Raw genomic sequence first — 21,689 nt, forward strand, 5'->3', positions numbered from 1 at the left:
AATCCACCAGCCACTCCTTGGAAACCCTATGGAGCAGTTCTACTCTGTCCTATAGGGTTGCTATGAGTCAGCATCGACTCCATGGCAACAAGTAAGGTAATGAGGGAAGAGAAGGTGGTGGTGGTTCAGTGGTAGAATTCTTGCCCTCCATGTGGGAGACTCAGGTTCAATTCTGGCCAAAGCACCTCATGCACAGCCACCACCTGTCCATCAGTGGAGGCTTGCATGTTGCTATGATGCTGAACAAGTTTCAGCGGAGCTTCCAGACTAAGACAGACTAGGAAGAAAGGCCTGGAGATCTAGTTCTGAAAATCAGCCAATGAAAATCCTGTGGATCACAACAGTCCAACTCACAACCCACCATGGGGAAGGCGTAGGACTGGGCAGCGACTCATTCTGTTGTGCATGGGGTCACCATGATTTGGAGATTAACTCCACAGCAGCTAACAACAACGACACGAATGAAAAGGTGCTCTTTTCTGATTGGCTAGCCAAGCTGGCAGAGGATAAGCCTGGAGCTACTGGTGGCCATTTCTGCCACTCCACGGCCTAAGAATGACGCTAACACAGAGGAAAGGAAAGCCAAGAGACGGGGGATGGGGAGGGGGAGAAATGCTTAACAGTTTGCTTAAACCCAGAGTCCTGACAAACACACACCGAGGCCCCAAAGGTGCATCTGAGAATGCACACAGGAACTCCGTGCATCTGGCTACATGGGAGTCTGACAGCCCCGCATCACATGGCCTTTCTGCAGGCCCCTCAGACACATCCAAGATGCGTTTGCTCACAGTCCTTAAACCTTCTTCAGGCCACTGAGGGAGGAACAGATGGGACCTCCAACAGGGCCCTGCCCAGAGATAAGAGACGGGCCAGGGGAGGCAGGAACTCAGGCCGCACAAGCTCGGGCTCTCACCTCGTCGGTGTTGTACATGCCCATGCCCACGCCGCCAGCAGGGAAGTTATACACCTCCCACTCCTTGGCACCACTGCCATCCTTCGGGGTGAAGACCACCTTAAACGTGCCTGCCCGGTCCACCACAAAGTCTGTGGCCTTGTACTGCAGAGACAAGAGGACAGCTCAGGCCAGGGGCTCCAGGCAGGGGTCCCAGGCCAGTGGACCGAGCCTCCCGCAGAGGCCTACTTGGTCGCCATGGGCATGCCGGCCAATGGTGATGGGCTTGGTCCAACCGGGCACAAGGCGTGGGATGTTTTTGCAGATGATGGGCTCCCGGAAGACGGTTCCCCCAAGGATGTTCCGGATGGTTCCATTGGGACTCTTCCACATCTTCTTCAGCTTGAACTCTGCAGGGACAGAGGTGAAGTGGGCCTGCTGCAGCACCGCCCCCTACACACACACTTCCAGCCAGAACTCGAACCCCAGGCAAGAGCACAACCAGACAGGCATCTTAAAAAATCATCCAGCAAAGCGGAAAGCAGAAGTGTGTGGGCTGTGGAGTCAGATTTCCTGGGTTCAAGTCCAGCTCTGCTACTTCTAACTTACACAAGTGGCTTAATCTCAACTGTAAAATGAAATGACCGACAAAATGTCTAGCTTATTGGTTGTTGTGAGGATTAAATGAGCTAACAAGTGAAATAGAGTTCCTGGATGGTACAAGCCGTTAATGAGCTCAGCAGCTAATGAAAAGGTTGTAGGTTCGAGTCCACCCAGAGACACCTCAGAAGAAAGGCCTGGCAATTTACTTCCAAGAAATTAGCCATTGGGAACCCTGTGGAGCACAGTTCTACTCTGACACACATGGCATCTCCGTGTGTTGGAATGAACTCAATGGCAATGGTAATAACATGTAAAATGTTCAGAACAGTGTCTAGCATGTGGTGAGTGCTCTGTCAGCTATTATTCGTCCTGCCGTCATATCTGGAGGCAGCTCAGCCTGAGGGAAAGTGCTTGTCTGAGAAACTGACAGCCTCACTCCAGATGCTCTGGGTGGAGTGGGAGATGTGGCAGTAGAGGACACGGGGCCTGCCACCAAGGCGCTCAGAGGTTCCAGCCCCAGTACCACCACTAACCAGCTGGGTCCAGCCCAAGTTACTAAGACTGTGACCCTCTGCCTCCTTGTCCATAAAATGGGAATACATTAATTCCAGGGTTCCAGAGGAATAAAAGGAAACACACAAAGAGAGGTGGGCACTAGAAGGACTCTGATACCCTAAGGTTGGGTATAATCTGGACAGACGGAGGAGGACTGGGGAGTTTGGAAATGTGCCTTGAAGGCTCCCTTCTAGCTCCCTCATACAACAGCTGGTGGGCCAGGAAGTAGGGAGAGAGAGCTCTGAAAACTCTGAAAGCATTCTTTTTTGAATTATCCAAACCTGGCCCCAGTGACGTGCTTCATCCACACACTGATACCATTTGATAGGCCCTTGAAAGCAGCCCCCAGAATGGAGGACTAGCAGCCAGTCCAAACCTGGTGGGGCCACCTCTCTGAGACCCCTGCATGGCCACAAGGGCAGGGTTGGGGACAGGCCCGCAATTCCAGGACAGGGTCATGAGGGCTCTAGTGATGTTTCCAGGGGCCATGAGGCTCTGAAGGTACAGGCTGGCACACAGCGTTCTTCTGCACAGAGATGGCCCCAAGTCTCTCTGTAAACCTGCCTGGGAAACAGACCGGGAGGCCAGAGGGGTGGGCAGCCCAAAGAAGCCATTTTTACCGTGACAACATCAGCATTATCTTCCTCCGCATCACTGTTACCAATGACATCTACCACTGATCAGAGGCACGGAACAGCAGAAACACCACTGGCCTGGGAGCCAGGACACGTGGATTCTTGTCTCGGCTTGGCTACGACCTAACTATAGAACCTTAGGCCTCATCTAGTCTGGTCTCTAAAGTCACTCTGGAGTGCCTGGATGGTGTAAATGGTTAACATGCTTGGCTGCTAAATGAAAGGTTGGAGGTTTAAGTCTACTCAGAGGTGTCTCAGAAGAAAAGCCTGGCAGTCTACTTCTGAAAAATCAGCCATTGAAAACCTTATGGAGCACAGTTCTACTCTGACATACACGGGGTCACCATGAGTAACAGTGGACTCAATAGCAACTGGTTAAGATCACTCTACCAGTCTAGAGCATTCTTGGGGACACTGGGGTCTGTCACAGTCCCCACCCACCCCCACTCCAGCCCAAAGTGAAGCTTGACTCACGAAAGCAGCTTTTGCCCAGCTGCAGTGGCTCCCACCCCTCCTCCCAGTCCCAAGATGAGCAGCATGGCCAGACGCTGCTAGCACAATTCTGGAGAGGCCAGTGGATAGAACCCATGGCCCTCCCTAGCCCCAGCCCATCCCGCCCTCGTACCTTCCACACGGGCCTCATCAGGAGTGATGGTGGCACACTTGACAGCCACACTGTACTTCTGGGTGGCCAGCGCAGAGTCGATGGTGACCTGGTCATTGGTCTGGTCACGGTTTGGGAGCCCAAGGTCGAAATACTTGAGCTGGACGTCCACGTGGGGCAGGATGAGCTAGGGACAGGCAGACGTCCAGGGAAAGGCATCAGCCACATGACTGTGACTCAGGGGCAGGACACCAACGGGTATGGAAAGAAGCCTGTGGACTGTGACAAGGGGCACCCAGGAAAGGGCTGGGACCAGGGAGGGGCAGCAGAGGGGACAGCACAGCAGAGGGCTGGGGTCAGCCATTCCTCAGCAGAACCAGGCCAAAGCTGGCAAGAGGCTGGTGCTCTGGACAGAAATCAGCAAGCTGTACCCCCTCAGAGGGCTCTTCCCCAGCATGGGCCTTCCTCCCTCCCCCACCCCTGCCATGGCCTATCAACTCAGCAAACCCCAACTCCAAATGCATCTACATTTCTCTACACAATGGGTTCCCTCTTCTCCCCCAAGTGCTTTGAGGCTTTGACAGCAGAGGTGGCGGTTCCCAGCCTTCCTCCCACGGATGTATATGTGATGTGGGACCTTCGTGTGGACAACATGCTCTCCGGGGCACTCCCAGACCACAATCTTGGAGAAACCAGGCAGCCACCCTTGGAACCATCAGCTGTGGTGTCACCACAGGCTGTGCCACTGCTCTGCGTACCGCCCTGTCCCCTTTCAGTCCCACTCAAGGAAGCACACTGGAATGTAGTGAATGGAGAAGGATGTGATTACGGATGAGCCCTGAATCTGCTCAAATTTTTTTAAATGTGTAGGCTTTGGCACTGTGACCAGCACAGGCCACAGACTGCCTTGCATCAATAAGAACTGTTAGTGGCCAGGACATGGAAGAAGTGGGGACGGAACGAGAGAAACAGAACTGCTGCTGTCCACGGGGTGATGGCTGAATCCTGGGGCCCGAAGACCTGTACTGGCACAGAACACTGAGCCTGCCCACCCACCCGGACAGCACCCACTTGAGGAGGGGGCACTACCTTCTCCTTGATGAACTGCCAGATAATACGGGTCATCTCATCGCCGTCCATCTCCACCACTGGCTTGGCCACCTGGATCCTCTTGTCAGCATCTAGAACCCAGCAGACAAGTGCATCACACTCCTGAGGAGGCTGATGGCCCTGGTCACACCCACCCTCCACCAAGAAGGAAGCAGTGGACACCTAGCATTCCTGCCGCCCAGTGTCCACCTCCCTTTATCACAAGCAGCTCCACAACTGCTTGGAGACCTGCATCCCCCATTGAGTATGACCAGGCAGGACTAGCCAAAAAGATGCCCGCCCAGCCTCTGGTTGAGGAGGCAGGGTGCAAATCTGGCCAGTCAAATGCTGTCCACCTGGAATCTGCAGGCAGGGGACCAACGCAGAGAGTATCAGCTGGGGCGCACTTGTCCAGCAGTAGGTCAGGGAGAGGCTGCCCAGGAGCTCGTCATCGAGGGCAACCCAGATTCCCATCTTGTCCAAGACTCAGTTCTTTAGTTTTCCCTGTAATTCTATGACCTATCTCATGTTCTTCCAATAAGTTTCTCACAAAGTTAGCCAGTCACTAACTTTGTCTGTTGCTTTCAACCTGAGAGCCCGACTAACCTGAAGTGAGGAAGGAAACGGTATAGATACGTATCAAATAAGTACCTACTAGAATCCCTGAGTGGCTCAAAGGTCAAGTGCTCCACTACCAACTGAAAGGTTGGCAGTTCAAACCCACCCAAAGGCCTCTTAGAAGAAATGCCTGGCAATCTGCTTCTGAAAGGTCACAGCCATGAAAACCCTATGGAGCACAGTTCTACTCTGACACACATGGGGTCACCATGCGTTGGACTCGACTCCAACACAACTGGGTATGTGCCTGATACTGTACCACACCCTTTACATATGCAATTCCATTTAATCCTCAAAACAACCCTCTAAGGGAAGTATCATCTCCATTTTAAATGTGGGGAAACTAGGCTCAGAGACACTATGGACTTAGTGTCCAAAGCTACACAGCTAGAAAACAGCAGAGCCAGGGGGTTTCAGACTTCACTCAGTGGTAAGGATAGGCTTATGGCATCTGCGAATGGAACTCAGAATCCCTCATGTAAGCCGGCTCAGGTCTGGCCGGTCCCCACCCACCCAAGAAGCATCAAAGGAGTCAAAGAAGCATCAAAGGAGTCAATGAGTGGCCAATCAGTGGCCCAGCGAGACGGTGGAGGGGGAAACAGGAGCAGAGGGAGGCTCTTCAAGGAAAGACTGACTCCCAAGAAAAACCAAGAGTTTGGGAAGTGAATTCCAAAGAAAACGGCCCATCCAGTTAATCAGTGCAGGGTCCTTGGGTGGTGCAAATGGTTAACGTATTCGGCTGCTCACTGAAAAGTTGGAGGTTTGAGTCCACCCAGAGGCACCTTGGAAGAAAGACCTGGCAATCTACTTCTGAAAAAATCACACACGGGGTCACTGTGAGTCAGAGTCAACTCGACAGCAATTGGTTGGTTAATTAATCAGTGCAGGCTGCCTTGGATGAGGCTTGTTGAACATTGGCCTCCACAGACAGGGCCACCCTAGTGCTTGCACATGACTCTGCCCACAGCCTGGGAAGGAGCAGCGACTACAGGGTAGGACAGCAAGATCTATGGAAAATCCTAACCCTACTGGGCCTCAGTCATCGGAAAATCTTAGCCAATACTGAAATTCAGGCAGGCTGACACCTGTGCTTTTCCCCAGAGGCACAGTCCCTTAGCCCTCACTTAAGCCCACTTACTCTTATGTTACACTTAGTCCTTACAGATGTAGTTAAATGTCTTCCAACCTCGCCGTAGAGTGCTGTTGTGGTTGTTAGCTGCTGTCAAGACAGCCCCGACTCATGGCAACCCCGTGCACAACACAACGAAATGGTGCCCAGTCCTGCGCCATACCCAGGATAGCTTATGGATCGGACTATTGGCTGATTTTCAAAAGTAGATCGCCAGGCCTTTCTTCCTAGCCTGTCTTAGTCCAGAAGCTCCACCAAAACATGTTCAGCATCATAGCAACACTCAAGCCTCCACTGACAGATGGGTGGTAGCTGTACACGAAATGCATTGGCCAGGACTCGAACCCAGGTATCCATTATGGAAGGCAAGAAGTCTACCACAGAACCACCACCACAGATTAGACACAGCAAATCAGAAGAAGGGAAGAAGATGTTTAGCTGAAAACACCAACTGCTGGAAGAAGTGACAGACATCTGCTAGGTCAACAGCAAGAGCAGCAAGGAGACAGAAGCCTGTGAAAAGCAGGCCCAGGAACCAAAAAAGCAAGGCTAGTTGAAACAGCAAATTTTGGGGAATATATACTTTACCACAATTAAAAAAAAAATGAGGTAGACCCATCGTTACCGCCATGGGAAGATTTCCAAAATACATTAAATGAAAAAAAAACCATGGCCAGCTAGACACATTTAAAACAAAGATGACCAAAGCCCAGCAGACCCCAACCAAACACATCACTGTCCTACACACCACACCCCCAGATCACTAAGAAAAAGTTTCAATTATGGGCAGCAAAACAGTTCACTCGCCAAAGATGTAGGAACAGATTTTTTTATTGTTGTTACTTAATCTAAAAAGAATCTTAGAGATCGTTTAGGATGAAAAACAAGACCCAGGGAGTGTGGCTTTTGTCAGAGGCAGGATAGAACCCAGGAGCCTCTGGAAGTCCTTGTGGGTTTAAGACGTGGAGAAGTTAAAAGCAAACACAGACTCGAAATATTTCCTTCCCTAGAGAAAAATGTGGATGCTGACGGCACTACCATACTGCCCTCCCCAAGATGATATCGGGATCTGGGACTCAAGTTACAAAACTCCTTCACCTTTTCTGGTCTGAAGCCTGAGTTGGAAAGGACTTTAGAACCTGCAGGAAGTCTGCAAGGCTGTTGCAGAGCTAGCTTAATTTTTTAAATAGTATTTTATTGTGTTTTGGGTAAAAGTTTACACAGTAAATTAGGTTTCCCTTTAACAGTGTCTACACAAATTGCTCAGTGACATTGGTTAACATTTTCCACAATGTGTCAACATTCTCATTAATTCCATTCTGGTTGTTTCGTTTCCAATAATCTAGTTTCCCTGCCCCCTTACCTTCTCATCTTTGCTTGAGAGGAACTGCTAACCATTTGGTTTCATACAGATTTTTTAAAGATGCACAGTACTCATGGGTGATATTCTTTATTTTATGAGTTCATCTGTTACTTAGCTGAAGGATAACCTCAGGGGATAGTTTCTGTTCAGGGTTTAAAGAGTAACACGGCAATAGTCTCAGGGAGTCCTCTAGTCTTAACTGGTCCAGTAAGTCTGGACTTTTTAAGAATTTGAGTTCTGTTGCACATTTTTCTCCCGTTCTATCAGGATCCATCTATTGTGGCCCTGATCAGAATGGTCGGTATTGGTAGCTGGGCACCATCTAGTTCTAGTCTCAGGGTAGACAAGGCCATGGTTCATGTAAACTGTTAGTCCTATAGATTAGTTTCTTCGTTGAGTGTTTGGTTTCCTTCTTTCTCTTTTGTTCTGGACAAGTAGAAACCAATAGTTGTATTTTAGATGTCCTCCCACAAGCCTTTAAGATCCCAGCACTACTCACCAAACTAGGATGTAGAACATAAACTTTATGAACTATATTATGCCAATTGACCAAGTTGTCCCACAAGACTATAGTCCTAAGCCTTCAAACCCAGAAAACCAATCCTGTGAGGTGTTTGGTTATGTCTAGGAAGTATCCATAACTGTGTCTCCTATATGACTTATTGTATATATTAATATATATGCATGCATACACATACATGTATATACACATACATATAATACATCTATTTGTACACATATATGCATAGATATGTAACCATACACACATTTTTTGGTGTTGGTGTTGGTGCAAAATTGTATTTGTCATACCCTTTACCAAAAATGTCTTTTTCTCTTGTGCACTTCTTAGTGACATCATAACATCACTTACCCTGATCAAGCTGTGTGCACTTCTCCCATATCTGGTGCTACCTTTCCCATCACCAAAAATAACAAATGTCTCTTATCTAGATAAGGAGCCCTGGTGGCACACTAGTTAAACACTCGGCTGCCAACCAAAAAAAGGTCAGCAATTTAAACCCACCAGCCGCTCTGTGGGAGAAAGATGTGGCAGTCTGCTTCTGTAAAGATTACAGCCTTGAAAACCCTATGGGGGCAGTTCTACTCTGTACTATAGGGTCACTATGAGTCCGAATCATATTATCTAGAGAGCAATTCCCCTGCTTCCCCACCCCCCATCCCTGGTAACCACCAATGAATGTTGGTCTTTGTATATATGCCTATTTTTGTCTTCTTATGAAAGTGAGATCATACAATATTTGTCCTTTGTGATTGACTTACTTCACTCAGCGTAATGTATTCCAGGTTCACCCATGTTATAATGTTTTGAGAACTCATCATTATTCTTTATGGCTGTGTAGTATTCCATTGAGTGTACGTACCACATTTTCTTTATCCATTCATCCACTGATGGGCACTTGGATTGTTTCCATCTTTTTGCTATTGTGAATAGTGCTCAAATGAACATAGGAGTGCATATGTCTGTTCTTATCTCTTCTATTAGATCACTAGGGTTTATACTTAGAAGTGGGATTGCTGGATCATAAGGTAGTTCTACTTCTAGTTTTTTGAGGAAGGATCATACAGTTTTCCATAGTGGTACCATTTTACAAGCCCACCAGCAGTGTATAAGGACTAGCTTAATTTTTATAAGCATTTCTTATGAGTTAATCTGATGACAGCTTATCAAACTATAAAAATAATAAATGTGTGTGTGTGTGTGTGTGTGTGTGTGTGTGTGTGTGTGTGTGTGTGTGTGTGTGTGGAGTCCTGGTGGCAGAGTGGTTAAGCACTCGGCTACTAACCAAAAGGATGGCAGTTCAAATCCACCAGCAGCTCCTTGGACACCCTATGGGGCAGTTCTACTCTGTCCTATATGGTCACTATGAGTCAGAATTGACTTGACAACAATGGGTTATTGAGATTTATATACATATATATTTTTTAACCAACCACAATCAGAACTCCTGGAGCCCCTGGGTGGTACAAACAGTTAACACACTCAGCTGCTAACCAAAAAGGTTGGAGGCTCAAGCCCACCCACAGGCACCTTGGAAGAAAGGCCTGGCAATCTACTTCCAAAAAATCAGCCATTGAAAACCCTATGGAACAGTTCTACTCTGACACACATGGGTTGCCATGAGTTGGGGTCAACTAGATGGCAACTGGATCTGGACACAGGACCCCTAAGGAAAGAATCATTTAGGGGCCAGTCCTAGGTTTCAGCCTCAGCCTTGGCTCTACTAGGTTTAGTCTCCAGGCAGACACAACAGGCTATGTAGGCTGTGGCCACCACGCCTCCTCCAAGGGGAAGTTCAACATCAAGATCACAGCTGACAGCCCTTCCTGGTGCAGGTGTCAAACCCTCAGAGACCACAGGGCCTATTTACTTCTTCAACAACCAGACGCCTCCTGCGTGGAGATACAAAAAGGCCTGAAACTCAACAGTGTTTGCCCTCAGGGAGTGAGGGTGAAAGGAAAAACCTACAGGTAACCAGGAGGGAGCCAGCAGAACTGTTTATCAAAGTCATAAATGCAAACTTCCTCTCCTAGCACCTGGGGTAGGTGATCCAAGCCTGCAGAAACTTGTTTCATCTGGACCAGATAGTGGTTTTTTGTTTGTTTGTTTGTTTTAATGTTAATTGGTGGCCAAGGTTTAAAAATCAGGGGATTTTACATACAAATCTAGATATTCAGCCTCTCTTGAAGAATCAGTTACTCCGGGCACATTGAGCTGATGCTCACTCAAGGCAAGGCTGGGCTGAGGATGGCTCCTCCCTTCCGTCCAGGCCTGCTTAGGCACCCTCTAAGGGGCCCAGAAGGAACCCTGGTGGCACAGTTCAAACCCACCAGCAGCTCCTGGAGAGAAAAATGTGACAGTCTGCTTCCAAACCCTGTGGGGCAGTTTTACTCTGTCCTATAGGGTCACTATGAGTTGGAATCAACTTGACAGCAATGAGTTTGGTTTGGTGGCGCAGTGGTTAAGAGCTCAGGCTGCTAACCAAAAGATCAGCAGTTCGAATCCCCCAGCCGTTCCCTGGAAACCCTATGGGGCAGTTCTACTCTGTTCTACAGAGTCGCTATGCGTCGGGAGTCGGAGTTGACTCGGTGGCAACAGGTTTAGTTGTGTGTTTTGGTTTTGGTTCAGACAGGGATCTCAAATTCTCATGCCCTGCGCCCCCTAAAACCAAACAAAACTCATTGCCGTCAAGTTGTTCGTAGCCCTGCTGGCGCAGTGGTTAAGCGCTTGGCTGCTAACCATAAAAAGGTCAGCAGTTCGAATCCACCAGCTACTCCTTGGAAACCTTATGGGGTAGTTCTACTCTGACCTATAGAGTCACTATGAGTCGGAATCGACTTGATGGCAACGGGTTTTTTAACAGGTCTGTTGTTCAGTAGTCCCTGGGCGGTGCACTCGACTACTTACAGAAAGGTTAGAGGTTCAAACCCACCCAAAGGCACCTCAGAAGAAAAGCTTGGTGATCTGCTTCTGAAAGGTCACAGTGTTTGAAAATTCTATGGAACGCAGTTCTACTCCGCACACATGGTATCGCCATTAGTCGGAACTGACTCAACAGCAACTGGTTTGGTTTTGGTTTTTGGTCCGTTGCTCAGCCTGTATGGAGACACCTCATACCCTGCACCTCTCCACTGGTGACAAAATCAAAACACCCACGGCCGTCGACTCGATTCCAACTCACTGTGACCCTGTAGGACAGAGGCGAACTGCCCCATAGGGTTTCCAAGGAGTGGCTGGTGGATTCAAACTGCCAATCTTTTGGTTAGCAGCCAAATGCTTAACCACCGTGCCACCACAGCCCCCAAGTGGTGAGAAGCAACCTGAAATCCAAGGAGCAGGCACCGGGCTCTCTGAAAGCCTCCAGAGTAACAGCCACCATGAATCTCCAGATGACCCGTTGCACAAACACTGTCCTCTCTTGGCAAGACAGCAGGATGGAATTACACTAGCCGCAGGAGAGTCATTAGGCCATCTCCCCTCCCCCTGCCTGGGGCTCCTAGCACCCAACACCAAGTAAGGATTTCAAAACCCGTCCCCAGCTTCTGAATCTACTCGCTGCTCCCAACTGAAGGCTGGAGATCCTTCCCACACAGCTGCCCCCAAGCATAACCGTTTTGCCACCACGCTGCTCTCAGCAGACAGGCTGCTCAGCAGAGAGGCTGCTCAGCCAGCATGTGCCAGCGGAGGAGGAGAAAGTGGGGTGAAGCCCCAAATTCCCAGAGGCTCAAAAAGGCAGGGCAGCAATTCTGGAAGAGACTGTAGTATTTTCCATGGCATTGTCCTTCACTGCTCTTTCTCTCACACCCGTACCCAAACCATCAAAAAATCCTATTGGTTCTTCCTTCAAAATACACTCAGAAATCACTTTTCACTACCCCCAGTGCTACTACCCAGGTCCAAGCCACCAACAGCTCTTGCCAGGTGTTATGGACTGAATTGTGTTCCCCCCCAAAATGTGTGTCCACTTGGCTAGTCCATGATTCCCAGTATTGTGTGGTGGTCTGATGTAATCTTTTGTAATCTGATGTAATTATCCTATGTGTTAATCCTAACCTCTATGATGTTAATGAGGCAGGATTAGAGGCAATTATGTTAATGAAGGGCCCTGGTGGCAAAATGGTTAAGTGTTTGGCTGTTAATCAAAAGGTCAGCAGTTTGAATCCACCAGCTACTCCTTGGAAACCCTATGGAGCAGTTCTACTCTGTCCTATAGGGTTACTATGGGTCAGAATCGACTCCAGGGCAACAGGTTTGGTTCTGGTTTGGTATGTTAATGAGACAGGTCACAATCTGCAGTATTAGGTTGTATCTTGAGTCAATCTCTCGCTCTCTTTTTTTTTTAAGGTGGTGAAAAAACTTATATTTAGAATTAGCCAGCTGGACTCAGTTTAGATGATCCCAATTTTGTTGGCAACATCCAAAACATCATAGTCAGGAGCCAGTCGAACATATGCCTTCTTCTGTCCATCAGGTCTGATCAAGGTGTTGACCTTGGCCACAACTATGTCACAGAGCTTCTTCACAGCCTGTTTGATCTGGAGCTTGTTGGCCTTGACGTCCACAATGAACGCCAAGTGTGTTGTTATCCTCGATCTTCTTCATGGCTGACTCACTGCTCAGGGGGATCTTGATGATGGCAGAGTAGTCATGCTTATTTCTCCTGGGGGCACTCTTCCGAGGATAGTTGGGCTGCCTTCAGAGCCTCAGTGTCTTGAGCCACTGGAAGGTGGGTGACATGCAGATCTTTTTTGTGTGGCTGTGGATGCCCTTCAGCACTGCCTTCTTGGCCTTCAATGCCTTTGCTTTGGCTTTAGTTTTAGGAGGGACAGGGGCTTCCTTCTTCACTTTCAGCTCCATCTTCATAAAAAGCTTGTGTCAATCTCTTTTGAGATATAAAAGAGAGAAGCGAGCAGAGAAACAAGGGGCTCTCATACCTCCAAGAAAGAAGAGCCAGGAGAAGAGCAGATCCTTTGGACCCAGGGTCTCTGCACTGAGAAACTCCTAGACCCAAGGGAAGATTGATGACAAGGACATTCTCCCAGAGCCAACAGAGAGAGAAAGTCGTCCCCGGAGCTAGCGCCCTAAATTTGGACTTCTAGCCTCCTAGACTGTGAGAGTAAGTTTCTGTTTGTTAAAGCCATCCACTTGTGGTATTTCTGTTATAGCAGCACTAGATGACTAAGACACCAGGTTATTGCAATAGCCTCCAACAGGTCTCTGCAGGAAGTGCTCTTGTTAAAATGTAAAGCAGGGCATGACACTCCTCTCAAAGCCCTGCAAGTCTCCACATTCACTCAGTAAGCGCCAAAGTCCTTGAACGCGGCCCACAAGCCCTCCACAGCCCCTGACCGCCTCTCCTACCACTTCACCTCTGTGCACTCTAAGCCAGTCACATGCCTCGCCCTGCTCCTGGAACATGCCAAGGTGCACTCTCCTCATGGCCTTGGCACCTGCAGCTGTTTCTGCCAATGCTATTCCCCCAAGCAACGAATTGCTTGCTTCCTCACCTCCCTCAGGGCTTTACTCATCTTCTTTTCTCCTTTTCTGGCTACCCTATCCAGTATTATACACACACACACTCACCCCTACCTTCCTTGCTTATTTGTTCTCCTGTTACCATGTACAGTAAAACCTATGAGAGCCGGAACTCCATAGGACTGCCTTGTTTTTCTGGGTCTCAAAAGTTTTCCACCTTTGCTTCTGTCTGGAGGTGAGATGGGAAGGCAGAGAGAGTTAGGAGCTGGTTGAATGCTCATGGGGAATCAGGGGTGGAAAGGAGAAGTGTGCTGTCGCAGAATGGGGTGAGCAATTAGGGTCTCATAACAATGTATGTAAAAAAAAAAATTTGTATGAGACTAACTCGAAATGTAAACTTCATTTAATTACAACAATAAAAAATAAATAAATAAATAAATAAAAATAAAAAGTTTTCCACCTTTGACAGGGTACAGTCTTACCACTTTCCTATCACTTGTTTTATTCGAAAATATTTGAGTTTTCCTTCTCTAACACGTTTCCACCTTGCCCAGGTTCCAGCTTTCTCAGGGTTCACTGTATCACACTATATACCATGTATACCATTAACACGCTATTAAAAAAAAAAAGTTGCTGTCAAACTGATTCCTACTCATGGTGACCCCATGTGTTTCAGAGTAGAACTGCATTCCATAGGGTTTTCAATGACTGATTTTTCAGAAGTAGATTGCCAGGCCTTTCTTCTGAGGTACCTCTGGGTGGATCTGAATGGCCAGCCTTTCAGTTAGTAGCAAGTGCTTACAGTCAACTGCTATCTTGTTTATTGTCGATCCCCTTCAGCATTAGAATTTAAGCTCCATAAGGGCAGAAATCCTTGCCAGCCTTATTTCCGACTCTATCCCCAGCATCTAGAACATGCCTAGCACATACGAGTGCAATAAATACTTGCTGAAGGCATGAATGAATGGCAATTTCAGTCATTTCTGTCTGTCGTAAAGGTTGTCCAGCCCTCACCCCCTATTTCAATGACCGTGCTGTCTCCCCTCCTGGGATGCACTGCCGTCTCCCCTCCTGGGATGCATTGCCATACCGAGGCCCCTAGTTCTGGCTTCAGACTGCACCAGATTTGCTTAGACCATCACAAATGTATGCAGGTGGCATCTGTTCCAGGCAGTGGGCTCCCTGCCCTGGAGCTCACAACCTAGAACATATTAATATTTGACAATCTGCCGGCATTTTTAATACAGAGCTGCTGAAGTGTAAACCCTGGGGCAGAGAACAGTTTCCAGCCCCTCATACCCTGGATGGAATCAGCCCAAGAGTTCATGACCTCACACAGGGCATGTGGGGGCAGGCCCCAGGCTTTTCAGAAAGACTTTTCTCAAAACCTGCTGGACCTAAACATAACCACCCAGAACAGCTCTGGAGGGGCAGCTGAGGTCTTTATTTGGTACAGAGAAGGCGTGCTCAGTGGAGACTAAATAAGAACTCTACAGATGGGTCCGCAAAACCTTGAACAGTCATTAAATAATCTGCCCTGGAGTCTAAGAGTGCAGGCAAGCCACCAAAAATATCTGAAAAATTAAGAGGCAGGCTGAGATAATTAGTCTCCCGGCTAGGAGTGGAATAAAGGAGGGCTAAAAAAGTGATTCTCCCAGGAGCCGGCCCGCCCTTCATTTATCAGAACCACCAGCAGCAGTCACTGGAGGCCTATGGTGTTGCAAAAATAGAGACACGTGTGGGAACCACTCAGCAGCAGAGACACAGGGCAATTTTAGCCCAAAACAGATTCTTTCCCGCCCTTCATTTATCAGAACCACCACCAGCAGTCGCTGGAGGCCTATGGTGTTGCAAAACTAGAGACACGTGTGGGAACCACTCAGCAGCAGAGACACAGGACTATTTTAGCCAAAAACAGATTATTTTCCTGTCTTCAAGGGGAATGCCAAGTATTCTGTTTCCAGCAGTGTTGCCAGGTAACAAGCTAGTAGAGCTCACAGTTGTATGGTCAAATGTCCAATTCAAACACCAGGCATTTTCCCCATTAATAACCAACACAACTGAGGACTTTTGGAAAGACCTGCCATTGACTGCTCTTTTATGTGTATTAAAATCCAGGCTCCAAAAAGGGGTGTGTGTGTGTGTGTGGGTGGGTGTGTGTGTGTGTGGTGTGTGTGTGTGTGTGTGCGTGTGTGTGTGTGTGTGTGTATCTAACTTCCACCCTATTTTGCTGAAGGTCGTGCCATATGGGAATCTTTGTTTGGGACCTGGGGCACTTCGCACCTTCAAGTCGCAGGGCTGATCCCTTAGAGACAGATCCCAGAAGTACAAAATCACAAATGTCCTTTTTTCCTTGGCACATGGGGACTGGGACCCAAGGCCCCCCTCTCTTCTTCCCCCCCAGCTCTGGTCAGCTGCTCCCACATTCGGTTAAAGATTACCTCCTCTTCCTCATTCTCCTGCCTCACTCCAAGTGGCTCCTGGCCAGGTCACGATAGGGTTTCCATGGCAACACGCATCAGGGCCAAAGGACCTACATTGCTCCCTGCCTTTTGAAGCTGGCCTTGAGGAGTCAAGATGAAAGGAGGACGGTGCCAACATGCCAGGCAGGGCAACCTGCGTTGGTAATGATGGCCCGGGCTCAATTCTGCTTACTGTGATCCGACTACTGTCTTCTCTTCTAAGCAGGGAGCTAAGAGTATCCCAGAAGCTTTGGGAACATTCAGGAAAGTGACATTTTGCACGGGCTGCCAGGTCTCTAAGCGGCGGGGAACCCAGCAGGGCCAGCGGCCGGCTGGGAAGAAAAGACAGGTCCAGCCAGAAAGAGGGCCCAGATGGAGCCTCAAGTGCGGCGAAGGAGAAGGGGGACCGCCCAACAATAGGGGAAAATAAAAAGGATGCTCCTCCAGTTGTCGTGTAAAAGGCTCCAAAAATAGCTGACGTGGACCTGACAGCGAAGAGGGATTAGCGCGCGCCTGGCTGAAAAGGAAAGGGAAGTGAATGCCTCCCCCTCGCCGCCTTTGTCTGAGCAGAAACCGCGCTGCGACCCGGGGAGCAGGCGGGGTGCTCCAGCCCCGCTCAGTTGTCGGCCTCCCTCCCGGGGTGCAGGGCGGCCAGGATACCCTCCGAGCCCAGGGCACCCCCAGACCCCCTCCCGGGACAACTGGGGGGAGCAGAGCAGACCGGAGCCCCCGCCCGCGTACAGCCGCAGAGCCGGGCCCAGCGTCGCCAGGGCCACCAGTTGCCACCGTCCTTCAAGTCCGCAACTCTGCGCCTGGCACAGAAGCTTGGGGCGGGGAGCGCGGAGAGAGGCGGTCCTCCAGCCCTTTGTGTGCCGGACCCCACCACCCCTGGTTCGCGGATGTCCCCTGCTCAGCATGTCCCCGACCCGCGCTTCCCCACTCCAGCCCTGGAGGCCGCCACGTCGCAGCGCCGGGCACGCGCCCCGCCCGGACCCTCGCGCGGCACTCACAGTGGCGGCGCGGCTGCTCTTGCAAGTTCGGGGCTGTCAGGGCCGCCGGCGTCCACGCCGGCCCAGAGCCAGGGGCCCTGCAGAGCGGGCGTAAGACTCGCAGGTAGCTGGCCATGGGGACCAGGCGAGCGCACAGCGAACGAGCAAAGATCTGAACTCCGGGCCGCTGCTGCCGGCTGCTCGGCCGCGGGCTGCCGCACGGCCTGGCTCGCGGGGGCTGACCCGCTAGGACCCGGGCGGGGCTGCCCGGGCCGCCACCTCATTGGCCCTCGCCAGGGAGAAGGCGGCGCCAGGGCCAGCCCACCGCCTGACACCTCTTTGGGCAGCGCCGGAGCAGGGGTGGGGCCGAGCGCAAGCCAGCGCTTCCGTGGGCGCCTAGGGGAGCCCAGCTGGGCCCGAGCGGGAGGCGACTGAGACATTCTGTGACCCGCGCGCAGGCTCGCAGGTGGAAGATTGGGGAGCCACCCGCGAGGCTAAACTCCTCTCTTTGTGATGCCTCGTTTAAACCAGGGTGTCAGTTGCTAACACATTAGCTTAAACGCGAAGGCAAATCTGTGCAGAACCACTGCTTCCAGCCTTCCTGTTTGCTGGGCTGAACACTAAGGCACATTAACTTAAGAGCGGGTTCCGCGTTCTTGGACTAAGACCACCTGCACCTCCGTTCTCCTCACCTTCGTCCTTAGATCCACCTACCCTCCCCGTGGGGTTGTGTAGACTGACCAGAGTCAAGAGAGATGGAATCCCTCCTCTCTCTGTCCCCAGAAGGTCAAGCTTCAAGTCTTGAAGTCACTCAGCATATCCAGAGTCGGTTTTTCTCCTGCGAAATCGGGATTATAACAATAACAGGGCTGCCAGGACACTTGAGTGAAATAATACACGTAAAAGGCTCGGAGCACACTCAGTGTACAATAATAGCAACCACTAATGTTTATAACATTCCAGATTCCTAGTCACGCAGTGCGTGCATGAATAAGCTCAACAATTAAGGAGGCAAACAGTTCCGTTTTTGCCCATTTTCATTCAAAAGATGATACTGGTTGATTCTACAAATAACCAGTCTCTCTCTCCAACCAGTTTACAGAAATGAGACACTAGCTGGGGGAGTGGGTTTTACTTAGAGAAATCTGACAGCCCCTCTCTCGCCCACCACACCGCCATTCCCAGTCACACTGACTGACTCCAAACCCAGGTTTTTCTCTGTGCTGTGTTCCCAGCCTTCCTCTCCCTCCTTCACTGCCTGGAAGTCAACAATGCCAAGTGGAGCTGGGCCAGGAAACTCACCTTGAACTACTGACTTCAAAGTGTCTCCTGCCTGCTGGAGGCAGTCACAGCCAGGCAGAGCTACTGCTTTGGCCTGGGACTCTACAATCAACTGGGCCCAAAGAGGTGACTGCTTTTGGACGCCTGATATCTGAGGCCTTGAGCTAGCATGTCCCAGAAGCCCATATCCTCCCTTTCACCCTGTTCCCAATTCTCTTGCTCAAAACACAAGTGGAAGCCGTGGAAGCCTCTGGCATTTGGTTTCCATGCCAACCTGGTATTATCCGGCATCTTGGCCTCAGTGTCCATACCTACGAACTGGGAGAATGGGTCATCTGAGGATCCTTCTGACCCAAACAATTAGATTCAGTTATTTATGTCAGCTACCCATACTGCCACTTCCAAAATAGCAGTTCCAGCTCCATGCCAGCCTCCTTCATACAATGCCTACTTAGTAAGGTGGCTAGTGTTCGCATCACTGGTTCCAAAAAGTTAGGTCACTTGTTCAAAGTCATACAGCTGGGAAGTAGCAAAACTCCCATTCAGGATACCTGGCTCCTAGCCCAGGGCACTTTCAAGCAGAAAGAGGAGGAAACCATAGCCCCTGCATATTGCTCTCGTTTGGAATTCCCGATGGTGGTAAGCATAGCCTGACAGATGCTGCAGAGAAAGATGGTGTTTAAAGGAAAAGGGCTTAGGTACTCCAGTCTGGTGTCAGTGGCATTGGAAACTCTCATCCTTTCACATTTTTCATTAAATCCCAATTAGCTATTGCCTATGGAGCACAGAGCAGCAGTTCTACTCTGACACACATATGGTCGCCATGACTTGGAATCCATGGTTGGTTTAATTAGTTATTGAGTTCCAGTCACACGCAAGTCCACTGCAGAGCCAAAAAACGCATATTGTAAGGGCAAATACAAATTAAAAATGAGACTCCTCCTTTACTTTCAGCACTTACTTTAGAAAACTTACAGCCGAAGTTCTTTCTCTGTTTCCTTGAAAAGTATGTAAATTGAGTATGTTTCCTCTAAAACCTGGGAACCCCAACTTCCCAGTTTCCTGGAAGGTGATTAGCATAGCTTCACCACACTAAAGATTCTAGAAAATTAGCAATGTTATCTTGAAAGCGCTAATGTAAGGGGTTGTATCCACTTAGCTATTTAAGAGTAAGATTTCTTTCTGTCTTCGCAGGCTCTCACAGACTGCCTGTCATGCATCATGTTGTCGTTTAATGTTTACTCAATAATAAAACTGTTTTCTTTCTCTTCTATTTTTGTGCAGAGGTTTTCTGTGTTGGGAGTAGATGTTGTTTTTAATTCTATTTCCCCAACAATTTCACTCAGTCCCCACCCTTTCGGAGCCAGACACATATCTACGCAGTCACTGCAGCCCCACGCACAAGAGGAAAGTGTCCCAAGAGGACTTTGGATGAAGTGTGAGGCATCCAGCAAAGAGGAGATCATTCCTGATGGAGGAAATCCTCGGGAGCTTAGTGGAGGAGCCGCCATCACGCTGGCTCTGCAAGGATAGCTAAGATCTGGAGGAGGCTGGGCAGGTGGAGGACTTGCATTCTATCCAGCCTGCCCTCCAGGGTCGTTAGTTGTCGGCAAACACCAGACTGGAGGATCCAAGCCCCTTTCCTTTAAGCACCATCTTTCAGGCTTCAGTTACCACCACCAGGAATTCCAAATAAGGGGTTCCATCTAGCACTAGAGGTGAGGGGAGACTGGGGGACAGGGCATCAGGCCTGGGGCAAGGAGACCAGGGTCTATGAGCCAGGGGCAAGCCTGACACAGGGTGCCAGCAGGGCCTCAAAAGGAGTGAGACTCCAGACCTGGTGTGGAGGGGATGGGATGGGATGGCATGGGCAGAAATTGAAGCTGGTTGGGCATGGGGCATGGCAGGGGAGGAGTCAGTGCAACTGGGGCTTTCACCCCTGGACTGGAAGAATGGCGATGCCATTATTAGAAATCAGGAAGTACCGAGGTGCAGAGGGCTGGGGGGAGGTGTGGACAGCAGAGCTATTTATGGTAGTCTCTAAACTGATTTCCCTGCCAACAATCTGCCCTACCCACTGCTTCCAGCACTGTCTTTCAGAAGCACAGCCCTGTGCAGTTTCTCAACAGCTCAAAAACCTGCAGTCACTCTTCACTGCCTAATACAATCAAATCTCAATAGTTTGTAAGATTCCATGACCTTCACCTCCCTTACCACCCTTCTCTCTACTCTTTCCCCTACCCAAGAACCCTAAATTTAGCCGTCCCCCAATAGTCCCTGCCTCAGACCTGTCGCACTGTGCCTTCCTTCCTTCCACCTACTGGGCACTCACCACCACTAGACCCTACTGCTACTTGGTAGCCAAGTCCATGCACTGGGGGCAGGTGGCCGAGGACCCAGCATTCTTGTACACCTGAACCACCATGCAAGGTTAACAGCCACCCCTCAGCCCCCACCTCAAAATAGCACAAAATAAGACTGCTCTGATTTTAACTTTGTAAAACAGATCTATGGACAATAATGGGGTTCAGAAGGAAATTTGGAAGATTGAGAAATAATGTTTAATTTCACGAAATTTTCTCTCAGTTTGCTGAAATTGATCTTAAAATTCCTAATAAAACCGGAGATCCAGAGTTAGGACTAAGGGAATTGATTGAAAGGCATTAAAATTAACCAATACTATGTTGGCAGCAGATTCCCCGGAGCATAAAGTTTTCTCCCTGTTGGTTGAAGACATTTGCATGATTGTCACGTTGCCTTGGGCAAGTTACTTCATCTCTCTGAGACTCAGTTTTCTCACCTGCAAAATGGGATAATAACAGCACCTACTCTACTCCTAGGAACCATTCAGGGCGTGGCACAAACAATGGCTTGGCTGCCAATCGACAGGCTAAAAGTTCGAATCCACCCAGAGGTGCTTTGGAAGAAAGGCCTACCGATTTACTTCCAAAAAAGCCAACCATTGAAAACCCTATGGAGCACAGTTCTACTCTGACATACATGGGGTCATCATGAGCCTGAATTGACTTGGCAGCAATTGATTTACTCCTAGAGTAGGTGTGAGGATTAAATAAACTCAAGCAGATAAAAATGCTTAGAATAGTGCCTGGCACACATAGGAGCGACCTGGTGGTGGTGGTGGTGGTGGTGTTAATTTTATCCATTCATTCACATCCACTCCACACCAATTTATTGAGCTTCTATGACATGCCAGACATGACTCAGTGATGGATAAGAGGGAACAGCCCCTTCCTGAGAGGACCTCAGTTCACTGGGACTGGGGAGGAGGGAAGGTGTAAACAGGTTGTTTCACAATACAGTGGACCGACACAGTTGGAGGGAGTGTTGGTTAGTATAATCCCTTTGGAGGGCAATTCGGTAGTATCCATTCTGTTACAAAATGCATATAGCCTTGGATCCAGCAATTCCACTTTTAGGAACTGAAACTATGGAGGTACTCACCAAAATGTGCAG

At 49.4% G+C, this 21,689-nt stretch overlaps 1 protein-coding gene and 1 pseudogene across 1 annotated transcript in view; both read right to left on the bottom strand.

Annotated features, from left to right (window-relative positions):
* IDH2 (isocitrate dehydrogenase (NADP(+)) 2) overlaps positions 1–17,166 on the bottom strand; it is a 21,505-nt gene extending 4,339 nt beyond the window's left edge. Inside the window, exons 1-5 of the mRNA XM_012559848.1 lie at positions 16,956–17,166; positions 4,379–4,470; positions 3,311–3,476; positions 1,142–1,302; positions 914–1,057 (exon numbers count right to left, since the gene is read on the bottom strand). Of these exons, the coding sequence (XP_012415302.1) occupies positions 914–1,057; positions 1,142–1,302; positions 3,311–3,476; positions 4,379–4,470; positions 16,956–17,070 (678 nt within the window). The 5' untranslated portion in view covers positions 17,071–17,166. The remainder of the gene's footprint in view (positions 1–913; positions 1,058–1,141; positions 1,303–3,310; positions 3,477–4,378; positions 4,471–16,955) is intronic.
* Positions 12,353–12,871, bottom strand: LOC101351393 (60S ribosomal protein L23a pseudogene; annotated as a pseudogene).
* Positions 17,167–21,689: the final 4,523 nt, after the last annotated feature.

This window comes from Trichechus manatus, unplaced genomic scaffold (assembly GCF_000243295.1).
Source record: "Trichechus manatus latirostris isolate Lorelei unplaced genomic scaffold, TriManLat1.0 scaffold00009, whole genome shotgun sequence".
Taxonomy (NCBI): Eukaryota; Metazoa; Chordata; class Mammalia; order Sirenia; family Trichechidae; genus Trichechus; species Trichechus manatus.